Raw genomic sequence first — 13,721 nt, forward strand, 5'->3', positions numbered from 1 at the left:
CTCCTTATTGAGTCCTAAGACCAAGCCCAACATCTGCCCCTCCTGGAGCTGTGGGGAAAGGTGGAGTCCTAAATTCTGATCCCTTTGTTCCTAGCCATTGTGCCTGAGGTAACATAGTCTGAGCATCATCATTGAGGCAACAGCTTTCAGAGGTTCAGGTCTTCATCTTCTGCCTTCTGTCCAGATGTCTGTCTGAAAGCCAGGCTCAGGACGAAAGTCATCCTGTCTTAGGAAGGGCACTAGAAATAACAGAGACTGATCTAAAACAGCCAATGTTTCTGTTTCAACAGGGACAATGGCTGTGTCATTGGTTTACTGGAGTCCTACAGCAGGGCAGAGTCCCAAGGCTCAGTGCCTGTCAGGCAAGGCTCCTGCACTCTCAGATCCATGGACTCAAAGCAATGTTGATTATATCCTTGTCTGTCCTTTCTGGCATACCGTACCCTTTAGGGAGAGACTTGCTTTTCTGTGACCTCTAATATTCTCTACCTCTTTTTGGTGACACTCACTGTCTATCTTTCTAAGCTTCCCTTCTTGTGAAGTATAAATGAGTCTGTCTACGATTAGTGCAGAGGTCTTTATAGGCAGCTTCTTAATTTTCCTGAATTTCAAAATCCAAACACATTGCTTCATGACTCTTTCAAAACTGGTTCCGCAATAGAGGTGATGATCTCTCCAAAACAAAGATTATAAACCTTTTTTTTTTAATCTCATAAATGACAAATAGGTTTTGGAGCCAATGCAATTCATTAATTCTTAATCTTTGAGTAAATCATTAGCTTTGGATTTTAACGTGACTTGCAAACATACAAAGACATGTGTCCACCCCAATAGATTTTGAACCTCTTCTTTTCCAACCAGTTCTATTAGAAGAGCAAAGAGTCTCAGCAGCTGGATTGCCTCAGGCTGAGCTTCTCCCATGGCTCCTGCAGATTTCCCAGCCTCCCTCCCTCTGTGTGTGTGTCTGCTGCTGGCCTCTGGCTTTGCCCAGGCAGACAAGCTGCTGGTGGTGCCCATGGACGGGAGCCACTGGTTCACCATGCAGTCGGTTGTGGAGAAGCTCATCCACAATGGACATGAGGTGGTGGCAGCTGTGCCAGAGGTGAGTTGGCAACTGGGAAAATCCCTGAATATTACTGTGAAGATGTACTCAATTTCTCACACCCTAGAGGATTTAAACCGGGAGTTCAAGTATTTTTCTGATACTCAATGGAAAACTCCAGAACAAACTATGCTTTCTTTAATGACAGGCTCAGCCAAAGGTTTTTTTGAGTTAATATTTTCAAACTGTAGGAGTTTGTTTAACGACAAGAAGTTAGTGGAGTACTTGAAGCAGAGTTCTTTTGATGCTGTGTTTCTGGATCCTTTCGATGTGTGCGGCTTGACTGTTGCCAAGTACTTGTCGGTCCCATCCGTGGTCTTTGCAAGAGGTATATTTTGTCACTATCTTGAAGTGGGCACTCAATGCCCCAGACCTCTCTCTTATGTTCCCAGAATTCTCTCAAAATTCACGGACACCATGACTTTTACGGAGAGAGTGTGGAACCACATCACCTATATGGAGGAGCGTGCACTTTGCTCCGGTTTTTTCAAAACTGCTACAGACATTGCCTCTGAAGTTCTCCAGACCCCAGTGACTATGGAAGACCTCGTCAGTCAAGTGTCCATTTGGTTGTTACGTACTGACTTTGTGTTGGAATTCCCTACACCTATGATGCCCAACATAGTCCACATTGGTGGAATCAACTGCCACCAGGGAAAATCACTTTCCAAGGTATGCTATCTCTCCTTTAGCACATGAAGAGAGCTTTTGTTTTGGCCAAGAAAAAAGAAATTCTTTACTGAGTTGTGATTTATCATTTACCTCACTGTACATGGAATTTCTTCCTGGATTAGAGAATTGTTTTGTGCCAATTCATCAATTAGAAAACACATTCCTTTTGGTTCTCTATTGATATGGCAGTATAAACCTGTGAGGATATCACATATACATTCAAAGCTACAATCTAAGTTTAACTATGTATGTATGTGTTCCTTTGTGTGTATGGCAAGGTCATGAAATTAGAAAGAAAAGGGACAAAGAAAATTTTCGTTAGGAGATAAGTATGGCATATACCACATGAAGACAGAAAGGCGTAGGATGAAGATGTCCAGGGGTAGGAAGAGGACATACAGAGGGCAAGGCAGGGTATTGGGAGAGTGGAATAAACAGAAAATGTCCGAAAAAATGCCAGAATACCACTGAATATTCTGTATGAAAACTTTAATAAATGGGTTAGAGACAAAAAAAATCTTTAATATACCCTTTACTGCTTTTTGGAGATGTTTTGAAAACGCACCAAGCATTGAAGCCGTCATCATTTTCTGTCGGCTGTACTCTATAGGAGCTGACAAGCAGCTTTTCCACATTTCAGGAATCACTGATACAATATGGAGGATGCAAAGTCGATGCATTTTCTCAAACAAAATAAAATGTAATGAGAAAAGAACACCACCATATAAAATTGGACAATACAAGCCAATAGCAAACTGAGAGTGACAAGGGAAGAGACAAGAATCAGAGACTCACTTGTTAGCAATTTTAGGAGTCTTACAGAGGTAGTACATGAGAGCCAGGTGATGGTGGTGCATGGCTTTAATATCAGCATTTGGGAGGCAGAGGCAGGTGGATCTCTGTGGATTTGAGGCCAGTCAGGTCTACCAGAACTAGTTCTAGGACATCTAGGACTGTTACACAGAGAAACCCTGTCTCAAAAAACCAAAATAAATAAATAAATAAAAATTAAAAAAAGAATAAATAAATATAGAAATGATGGGAAACTATAGTGTCTGTTCAGAGGGCCTGGTGCAGGTCCATGCAGGCCCTGTGCAGACTGCTTCAGCCTCGTCAGGTCATATGAGCTTTGCTGAGTAATGTAGCAGGCCTTGTTCTTTGGTGGGTCCCCCATTCCTTCTTTCTCCCCAACATCTTCTGCCTCTCTTCCATGAGGTTCCCTGAGTTCTGACTAGAGGGATTGGATGGAGACATCTCACTGAGAGCTGTGTGCTCCAAGGTCTCTCTATGTAATGTCTTGCTGTGGGTCTCTTGTTTTTGCTCCCAGCTGTTACATGAGGAACCTTTTCTGATGATGGCTGACTAAGCTACTTATCCACGAGTACTGCAGAATATCATTATGAGTCATTTAATTGTTACTTTTTCCCCTTAAGAACAGGAATATTTGGTTTCACCCTGCTGTCTGGACTTATACCCTCTGATTCTTGGTCACCTAAGCCGTATGAGGTGTGGGTTCCAACTCAAGGAGTGGGCCTTAATTCAAATTTGACAGAGGTTGGTTCCTCCCACACGTTTGCATCCCCATTGCCCTATCTTATTTTGTAGGCGAGACAGATGATAGATGAAAGGTTTTGTGGTTGGGTTGGTGTTTCCTTTTCTCTTTTGGTAGACTGCAGAGTACCTTTCCATGTCATAGACATTAAAAAAATAAGGGTGAAGGTTTGATGTAGGCACCAGCTCAACTGTTCATGTTTATTGGTTAATGAGATGTGTGGATGTTTCCTTCAGCAATGGGGTCTTCTTGTTGTCTGTTTGTGGAGAGCAACCTATTGTCTTGGCGACAGCCTGAGTGGTTTGGGAATTTTCCCGGGGTTCTGTGAAATGACCAACAATTGAAATGGATGAAAAGCATTCCCAAGAAGGAAGTTTAGTTTAGTTTGGTGACAAGAGTTGGCCTGGAGCAGTTTTCTGTCCCTCATTATTTGGAGACATCTTCAAGATTGCCTTTATATATTACAGGACGTTTCCAGTGCCCTGCGCTAGGTTTCTATACTGCCACTCAAATGTTTTTCAATTCTAGCTGTTTCTTCTGCCATAGCCACCCTCAAACTCCTCTGCTCTCTTCTTCCCACCTCAAACTCCTGCTCTTGTTCCCTTCCCTGCTCCACTCCACTCATAAGATGTATATTATGTCCCCTCTCAGGAAGATCCACGTGTCCTGCCTTGCTCCTTCCTCTATGCCTAAATTCTCTGGGTCAATTGATTGCAGTTTGGTTATAATTTTTATAGTAGCTAATATCTGATTATAATTAAATGCTCATCATATTTATCTTCCAATCAGGATTACCTCACACAGTATGATTTTTCCTAGTTCCATACAGCTGCCTACAAATGTCATGATATCATATTTTTAAAGAGCTGAGTAATGCTCCATTATGTAAATGTATCACAGTTTCCTTAACCAGTCTTCTGTTTAGGGGCATCTAGTTATTTTTTTCTTCCTAAACTGTGATAAATAGAACAACAACGAACCTGGTTGATTGAGGAAGTGTCCCTGTGGTAGGATGAGGTCCCCTTTGGGTATATGCTCAAGAGTGGTATATACCACTGGATATTGAGGTAGATCTATTTCCAGATTTCTGAGGAGCCACAATACTGATTCCCATAGTATCTGTATGAGATTGCACTCTTATATGCAGTGGGTAAATACGTGATGGTTAGAACAGAATGCCTACAAGTCTTTCTGGAGAATTCATCACACAGGTATATTTAAATCTTGCAGCAACAGTGACTCCATAGAGTTGCCATACCCAAAGGGGAAACACAAAGGTTGATTTGGCACCGCACCAGCCCTTTACTACACAAGGTGTTCTTTAGTGAGGGCCCTGCTTTTCTGTGATGTTCTTTAGTGTTCAGTCCTTCTCCTGACAACTACCTTTCACTTCTCACCATCCAGCCTTCTTAGGCCATGCTATGATGCTCAAACAGGCAAGCACATGACAGATACAGAGACTCTTTATGGACAGTTTCTTAATTTTTCTGAATTCTCAATACCAAGCAGATCATTACATAACTGTGTATAAAAACTGGCAAAACAAGAGAAGGCACGATCTTCCCAAGGCAAAGGTCACAAGTTTTTCTCCTCTGGAAAACATACAACTAGGCAGTCAGCAAAACCATTTCAATAATTATCCTTCTAGATAAATCATTGGCTGGGACTGTGACTTCACCTAGGAATATATAAATCCATGCCTCCATCGAGGTGAGTTTGGTATCTGGATCTCCCCTGCCCCTATCTTAGAGAGGTCGAGTCTGGCTGCTGGATTGCTCTGAGATAGGCTTGTCGTATGGTTCTGCAGATTTCCCAGCCTCCCAGCTTCTGTGTGTGTGTCTGCTGCTGCTCTTTGGCTTAGCCCAGACAGGTAGGCTGTTGATGTTGCCCATGGATGGGAGCCACTGTTTACCATAAAATCTGTCTTGTTTAAAATGGACCAATGAGGTCTTAGGTTAGTGGTGATGGTGCAAGAAGTGAGATAGCAGTGCAGAAGACCCCTGGATTATACAGGAAACACTTACTCAGCTTCTTACTCTCTGGAGGGCCGTTACTGAGAGTTCAAGGTTTTTGCAGACACACAGTGGAAAAGACAAGAGATTAGTATGTTTTCTATAACAGTGGGATCAGCCAAAGGTTCTCATGACATCATCTTTTCATGGTGTAGAAGTCTATTTAGCAAAAGGTTTTTTTTAATTTTTTTTTCTCAAAGTTTATTAAAATATAAAAGTTTCCATTTCCGCCCCTCCTCCCAACACTCTCCCACCCCCCCCACTCCCTCTCCTCTTCCCTCTCCATCCCTAAGAGCAGTCAGGGTTTCCTGCCCTGCGGGTAGTTCAAGTTCAGCCCCCCTCCCTCCAGGTCCAGGAAGGTGAGTATCCAAACAGACTGGATCCCAAAAATCCAGTATATTCAGAGGAAACAAGTCCCAGTGTCATTGTTAATGGCTTTTCAGAAAGACTCCGGGCCAGCCACATTCAGAGAATCTGGTTGGATCACGTGCTCAATCCCAGTCAACTGGCCTTGGTGAACTCTCATTAGATCAGTCCCCTTGTATCAGTGGTTGATCGCACCCTTCGCGGTCCTGATTTTCTTTTTCATGTTCTTCCTCCTTCTGCTCCTCATTTGGACCTTGGGGGACTCAGTCCGGTGCTCCAATGTGGGTCTCCGTCTGTATCGCCATCCATCGTCGGATGAAGGTTCCCTCTGATCTTGCCTTCTTTGCTCACGTTCTCTTTCCTTCTAGCAAAAGGTTTTTAATTACCTACCAAGAGCAGAGGGTTTTTTTTTTTGAGGCTTTTGTGGACCATTTTGATGTGTGTAAAGAGTTAACAAATATCTTTCCCTTCAACCTGAGTTGGTGAGCAGTGTGATGTTCTGCTTAATGTCCAATGAAGTACTCAATGTGCCAGGTCCTTTTCCATATTCCTAAACTTTTATTTTTTTTCTCCCTTATACTGTGACTTTCAAAGAGAGAGTGTCCAAAGTCACAAAGTCACTGTCTCAGGAATATTATCTGTCCTTCTGCTCAGTATTGGTGACCTGGCTTTAGATATTGTTTGTGGGGAAGATTCCCAATTAAACTGCTTGTCATTTATGTTTGTAACATTTATAGTTTCTGCTCCAATGAATTATCTCCTGCAAATTTATTTAAGAAACTTTATAAGTCTTCCCTCACTGGTGTGTATGTACATACAATTAGTTAGTCCTAATTTTCATGTTGTTTAACAATCCTGGTTTCATATCAATCCCTTCTCATCACATTTTATTCCATCCATACATTCCCGACTTGCAAAAGTGCTTCAGGAGACAAGGCTGCAGCTTTCAATATTTTTGAAATTGTTTCTGATAGATGTGTATAACAATGCACCATTTTATATATACTTTATTAAGATAATATCTAGTTATTGTTACAGTGTGTTGCTCCTCCCCTTGTACTTTGCTTGGTAACAGATCGCCAACATCTTCACAGCTGGAAGCTTATAGATCTACTGTGATATTGAACAATGCCTTAACACCTTCACGTTTTCAACCAAACACAACAATAGACATTTAAGCTTTTGTTTCGTGTTTCTCCATGGACAGAGCTGTGCAAAGCGTTAACATACCTGTTTCCTGTTTTAACTTTTCTCAGACTGGTATCCTAGACACAGAAAGCCTGGTCTGATTGTATGCCTATTTTCATGTGTATCATATTGCATTCTCTGAGTCTGAGAAGTGGATTTTAAACGACACATAATGTGACACTAAGATCAAAGCTGAATGTCAATGGTAACTTTTCACTTCCTCTCTCCCTTCAGATGCTGTTCAGTTAATAATGTTGTGATCACTTTTCTGGGTGAAAATATGGCCACTTATTTTTTTCCTTGACAGTACTAGAAATTGAACCCAAGTTCTTATACATGCTTGGCAAACATGTTACTACTGAGCCATATCCTCAGCCCACTGCTTACTTTTTCTTTGAAACAGGTCTCACTAAGAATATATTGACCTGGCTACCTTTCAACTCATCCTATAACCCAGCCAGGCCAAATTCAGTGTTAGTGGGTAATCCTAAGGTCATCCATGAACCTTGCTTATTATAGTTTTGTAATCAATGTTTTCAGACTTACACAGGGACATTCTATAGTGTGATGAATACTTTTCTTACATCCCTCCATCTATCTTTTTAAAAAGTATTCAGTGTGTTAAGCATAGGCTTGATCAGGTGTGAGTCCATGTACTCCAGGGTGGCACGGGGATGAATAGGGATGAGCAGTAATATATTTCCAACAAGATCAATGCTTATTTTTCCCTAGCGTGCCATGACATTACTGCACACTGGTGCTTTTTTTTTTTACTTATTATTATTGAGCTCTACATATTTCTCTGCTCCCTTTCTGCCTTTCCCCTCTGCTTCAACCCTCTCCCAAGGTCCCTGTGCTCCCAACTTACTCAGGAGATCTTTTTCTTCTTCCCATGTAGATTAGATCTATGTACGTCTCTCTTAGGGTCCTCATTGTTTTCTAGGTTATCATAGATTGTGATTTTTAGGGTGCTTTTCTTTGTTTCATGTTTAAAACAACTTATGAGTGAGTACATGTGATAATTGTCTTTCTGTGTCTGGGTTACCTTACTCAAACGATGTTTTCTAGCTTCATCCAGTTTCCTACAAAATTCATGATGTCATTATTTTGTTCAGCTGTGTAGTGCACCATTGTGTAAATGTACCACATTTTTCTTCTCCATTCTTTGGACGATGGGCATTTGGGTTGTTTCCAGGCTCTGGCTATGACAAACAAAGCTGCTATGAACATAGTTGAGCACATGTCCTTGTGGCACAATTGAGCATCCTTTGGATATATACCCAAAAGTGGTATTATTGGGTCTTGAGGAAGGTTGTTTCCTAATTTTCTGAGAAATAGCCACTCCGATATCCAAAGGTACTGTACCAGCTTGCATTCCCACCAGCAATGCAGAAGTGTTCCTTTTACCCCACAACCTCTCCAGCATAAGTTGTCACCAATGTTTTTGATCTCGGCCATTCTTACAGGTATAAGATGGAATCTCAGAGTTGTTTTTATTTGCATTTCTCTGATGACTAAAGATGTTGAACATTTCCTTAAATGTTTCAGCCATTTTATATTTTTTCTCTGTATATTTTCGAGATCAGACTTCTGTTTGATGTGGGGTTAGTGAAGATCTTTTCCCATTCTGTAGGTTGTCCTTTTGTCTTGTTGACCGTGTCCTTTGCTTTACAGAATCTTCTTAGTTTCAGGAGATCCAACTTTTTAATTGTTTCTCTCATTGTCTGTGCTGCTGGGGTTCTATTGAGGAAGTGGTCTCCTGTGCCATTGCATTCAAGTGTACTTCCCACTTTCTCTTCTATGAGTTTCCACACTGGTGCCTTTTCACTGTCTGACATTAAGGATCAGTAAGAACACATCCAATTTATCATTTCTTGTTAATAAAATATAATGATTTTATATTTATTTTTTCAATTTACATAACAACCACAGTTCCCCCTCTCTTCTTCTCCAACTCTCCACTATCTTTCCCTCAGAGAGGGTAAGTCCTCCCATTGGGAGTCAACTAAACCTGGCATATCGAGTTGAGACAGGACCAAGTCCAACCCCCTGCGTCAAGGCTTGTGAATTTAAGGTTTTGTAAATGGTATTGGAGACCCTCAAAGATGGCAAACACGAGAGATACACAAGGTAAGACAATTGTTGATAGAGTTGTTAAGTAGGCAATATCTTTTGTGCTCTCCACAGGATGTTGTGTGTGTGTTCTGATGCCCGCGAGGTGGATGGGACACTGCACCTGTGCTGTGTGCTGCGGACACATTTGGGACATTACTGCTTTAGATCTAATGCAAAGGGTTTGCATGACCACTGTATAGACAGAAGTAAAAACTGATCAGTGTCCTTGTTTAGAAAATATGGGTATGCTGCCATGTATCCTGGTTAATTGATTTGTGCCAGGTCTAAGACAGCATCACCCCATGTTTTCCCTGTTACCTATGCTTGGGATCCCGGCAAATTTCTCTCATGGAACTATGGTGACAACAGAAGTGTGGGCAAGGTATGCATGTTGGTCACCATGAGCTCTTTCTCCAGTTTTCTGTCTCTTAGGTTTTAGTGTACCTGTGTCATTTCCCAAAGACGAAGAACATTAGCAGAGTTCCCCCACTGGCTCTTTCTAGAAAAGCAGAAACACACAACCGCTTGACTCTAAGTTCTTCCAGGTTAGGACAGAGTTGGACAGGAAAATGGCACGAGGAGGAGTTGTTTTAGAGTTTGGGAGCAGTTGGGATTGGTAGAAATTCTGGTGTCAGAGGCCTTGGAATTAGTGACAAGAAGTAACCCTCAAGTTGGTTAGCTTGAGTATGACCCAGAGGCCCTGGGTCTGTCATCTCCATGTAGTTTTCTTTCCCTGAAAGCTGTTGTGGTCCCTGCTTCCCCAAAAAGGTGTGCATCACTTTTCTCATTTTTCTTTAGAAAGCAAAGGGAAAGGGGGTGGCCCACACACGACAGAGCACCGATGTCGCTAGAGCAACTGTAGCTGCCTCAAACAGGTGAGATTGTAGGCCATCGGCCAGACCTTGTGACTAGCCCAGGTTCACTCCTCATCTCTGCACATTTATGCTTTTCTTCAACTTCTTTCACCAGCATTTTGTAATATTCTCGACATTATGTTGGTTGCCCAATCTGCCCTAAGTCATTGAGGCCACCCTTTGTTTGTGATGTGTTGCTTCATGTTTTTGCTTTGGAGGAATTATTGTTGTGGGGTCTGAGGTTGGGTGGGGAGAGTAAACACACAGGCACAAAGCTGGATTGGCCTTCCCCTTGTCAGTTTTTTGAAGCTGGCAGACATCTCGGCAGGCACTGCCCACTGTGAACACCGTGCCCAAACTGCTTTCTATAATGGCCTAACTGTGGCACTTAAATGAGTGTCTCCTGTACAGGGACAAGAGAGAGCAGCCTGGAAGCATCTCAGAATGTTAGCAGAGAAAACCACCCGCCAGCGAAACGCCCTACCCCACCACGGGAGTGTGGCTCTGGAAAAGAGAGTAGGTTGACAGGATTGAGATATTCTTCTTGTGACTCTCAGTTGAATTTTGTTCAGTTCCGGGTCCATGAAGCTAGCTGAGACTTCTGTCTAAGTGTGCAAGGGCCAAAGGTGTCCTGGTCTATGAGCAATTGTTAAGGAGTACTTCTGTAAGTAGGAGGAATGTGAGAACTCAGATGGTGCCAATTGCTGAAACCACCGTCCTTAGTCAGGTTTTCAAAGACAGTGACCAGAAAGGGGCACTTGGTGACTAGGAAAATGTCCTGTAGTGCTTAGGTTCCTTAAAAGAAGTGTGCAGTCTTCCTAATAAGGGTTGCGCAACAATATTGACCATCAAATCCCTCACTGACTCCTCCTCAGGTCTCCAACACCTATCATACCTTTTCCCATCAAGGGCATCAGGAAACTGTGTAATGCAATGGCATTACTTGCAACAACACAGGCATTTTGTGTGCTTTTTCTGTGCATGCCCACTATCGCTCCTCTAATATCTTGGCCATGCTTTGTTCCCCAGCCATCTGAGGATTCAGCTTTCTGTTTTGGTTTTTCTCAAATGTCTTTTTTTTTTGGAGGGGGGGGGGAGAGATATAATTCTGGAAGGACCAAATAGTGACAACCTGAGAGCTCATGTTGACTTTTCTACCTGGATGGGCCCCTGCCTTTGCCTTGTTATCAGGTGGTATTAGTACCACCTTGTGACAACTCTACTGAAATGGCTGACTTGGTTTCACAGTAGCTTCTGGTACAACAGGTCACAGGTTATCTTCTATGGTCAGGCAAACTCTCCCATTGTTTCCAAATCTGAGCCAAGCTGTCGACTAGTCTCTGAGGTTGGAGTATCCTGCTCAGAGCCAGATCTCCAGAGCACCATCCCTGCACAGGAGCAAACACTGTCTATGCACAGCTGATTGCCTCTGTTCTGGGGCAGAGCTGTAGGGTGCGTTTCTGCCTAACTGAGTGTTTTTCTGATTTCCCAAAGAAATCACATCTGACTCCTTCCCTAAAGTATGCAGAGGTGGGAATTTAACTGTTAGGGTGGAGCTGTTGTATATAACCTTTCAAGTCTCGAGGAATTCAGTGTTTGACTTCCCCAACCAAGCAGGACTAACTCTCCCAGTTCTGGAACCTTGGAAGGAGGGAGGCCCTGTACCTAGATTGAATCATTGACCAGATGTTTTCGTTTTCTCGATTATTATAGCTGCTGCCTGGTTTCCACTACAGGAGCAGTCTCAGTGTTATGGTCAGGGGGCAGTACATTTTTAATAAATTATTTTTATTTTATCATCATTGGTGTTTTGCCTGCATGGATTGCTACAAACTGTAACATTATGCAGTCATTGCTCAGCCATATTTTCATGAGCAACATCAGAATAGAGGGATCTGATAAAGGATAGATGAAAATCAAGGCTTTTATTGTTATTGCTTTATGAATAAAATGGCTGTCCTTTGATGTAGATTTTTCACTGTAGCTGGTTTCCCTTCTGTTACGTATTTGCGAATTAATTCCCACAGTTCAGAACTGTTTCCCCCTAGCTATGTGTAAAAAACCATTTTTTTTTAATTGTCAGGTCTCTGTTCCTCTTACCTAGGTAAGTGCAGAGATCTGCCTTCCTGCAATTCTCTTTATCAGCAGGCATTTGGTCAGTGATTAGGGTTCAGGAAAGAGCATCCCATTTAAGATAGTCACAGATCTCCAAGGACATAGAATTACTATCTGCCCAAAAGCTGCTTCTCTGGTTTTCCTAACTTAAAAGATTCTTAATTCCTTATGCTCACTTTCACCCCAGTTCACTGATGATTTTAATTCAGGAAATTTTTGCTTTCTGTTTGGCTCTCAAGGGCAGCAGAAGAGATAATTCACTGCTACCTTAAAAAGATTTCCTTAGCACTGGCACTACAGATACACAATATTGCAACAACCAGAACAGTTGATAACAGCATACCCCGGAACTGATAATTTAGATGCCTAGCTTTCCCCCTGTCTTTACGCCTTAGGTGTGCACTTGAGACCTATAGGCCTAGAAATTACAGAGTCTGGTCTATTTGTGTTATCTGATCAAGAGCCATGACTTCTCCCTGAGTGTTCATGTAGGTTATTTGGTTACCAGATTCTATGCGTGCTGGGAGAGAAAAAAAAAGTCACACACAAGAAATAAACTTTTCAGCCCTTTACTAACCGCCTAAAAATGTAGCATGGCACACTAGTCTTCCCCTCTAGAATTCCATGTGGATTTAATTCCTTTCTTTTTTATTTTTTAATTTAGTTTTTAAATTTTTTTTAAAATTCCATTCTTGACTAGCTTTCTCCATGAAGGAGTGTTGGAACCCACAAGACTGTATACTAAAGGTACATCTGAAAGATTTATAAATTGAAATCCACAAGTGTACAACTTATGGAGCATCCCATTTTGTAGAACTGTGGGAACAATTGTGTTTTGGAGAAGTTGCTGTCATGTCTGTGGAAACCTTGTGAAGCCATGATTTTTTTAAAAAATGAAATTTATTCCGAAAACACTTCAGCAGTGTAACTTCTCCTGCACAGGCAACAGAATGACCTTTCCATTCCTCTACACCCTGAGACCTTAGAGTGACAATATTCACTCTTTGTTCTAACAGTCAAATGTACATGGAGTCAATCCCAAAAAATTACCTGACAAGAGGACCACATAGAAATTCCTATAGAAGACAGGCGTGGAGTAGAAAGGTAATGTGCCCCACCTTTGCTAACAAACAATTCTGGGTATTCCCAAAACTGGTTATCACAAAAAGATTAGATGAGGAAAATGGGTGAATCCAGGATTCAGGAACGTTTAGTAACTTTATCTAATAGTTTGAGATGTCAGGTACTTCCCTTAGGATGTTGGCTCTTTCCTGGGTCGTGTCCTTTTCCAGAGCCCTGCTTTGTCAGGTTTTGTGTGCCCTTTTTGTGATTTTGATATGCATATTATCATTGTTGTGGCCTATGGAGTTTTCCAACTATGTCTATAGAAACAAAACACCTCATGGAAATCACCCCTTACTTACTTCTTTGTTCGCTTCCCCCCCCCCCCCCGCCTTCGCCTCACTTTATTTTCTAGCCCTATAATAAAGACTATGTAGTGGTAATGTACTTGAGTTACTTATTTACCCTCGCATCCTGGCCTACCATATACATCTTATTCTGATCCAAGAGAGGGTACTGGGTCTGGTACTCAAGGCCCCCAATTAAGGAGTTACTCAGACATGTATTAAACACACAAACCATTGAGTCACAACTCTCTCTCTCTCTCTCTCTCTCTCTCTCTCTCTCTCTCTCTCTCTCTCTCTGTGTGTGTGTGTGTGTGTGTGTGTGTGTTAAAACCTTTT

General features: G+C 42.0%; 1 protein-coding gene across 1 annotated transcript; it reads left to right on the top strand.

Moving 5' to 3' along the window:
* The first annotated feature begins 814 nt into the window (after positions 1-814).
* On the top strand, positions 815-13,182 carry LOC148123276 (UDP-glucuronosyltransferase 1A7-like). Its single transcript, XM_087905224.1, has 3 exons — positions 815-1,774; positions 9,806-9,882; positions 12,993-13,182. The coding sequence occupies exons 1-3, from the start codon at positions 920-922 to the stop codon at positions 13,165-13,167; spliced, it is 1,107 nt and encodes a 368-aa protein (XP_087761350.1). The 5' UTR covers positions 815-919; the 3' UTR covers positions 13,168-13,182.
* Positions 13,183-13,721: the final 539 nt, after the last annotated feature.

Source organism: Myodes glareolus, chromosome 1, assembly GCF_982192425.1.
Source record: "Myodes glareolus chromosome 1, mMyoGla1.1, whole genome shotgun sequence".
Lineage (NCBI taxonomy): Eukaryota > Metazoa > Chordata > Mammalia > Rodentia > Cricetidae > Myodes > Myodes glareolus.

What these genes read in the sequence shown, in the direction of transcription:
- LOC148123276 (XM_087905224.1), top strand. Translation starts at nt 920, where the DNA reads ATGGCTCCTGCAGATTTCCCAGCCTCCCTCCCTCTGTGTGTGTGTCTG. An exon ending in AGGGAAAATCACTTTCCAAG is followed by an intron (nt 1,775 to 9,805) that starts GTATGCTATCTC and finishes ATTTTTCTTTAG; the next exon opens with AAAGCAAAGGGAAAGGGGGT. An exon ending in ACTGTAGCTGCCTCAAACAG is followed by an intron (nt 9,883 to 12,992) that starts GTGAGATTGTAG and finishes TTGTTCTAACAG; the next exon opens with TCAAATGTACATGGAGTCAA.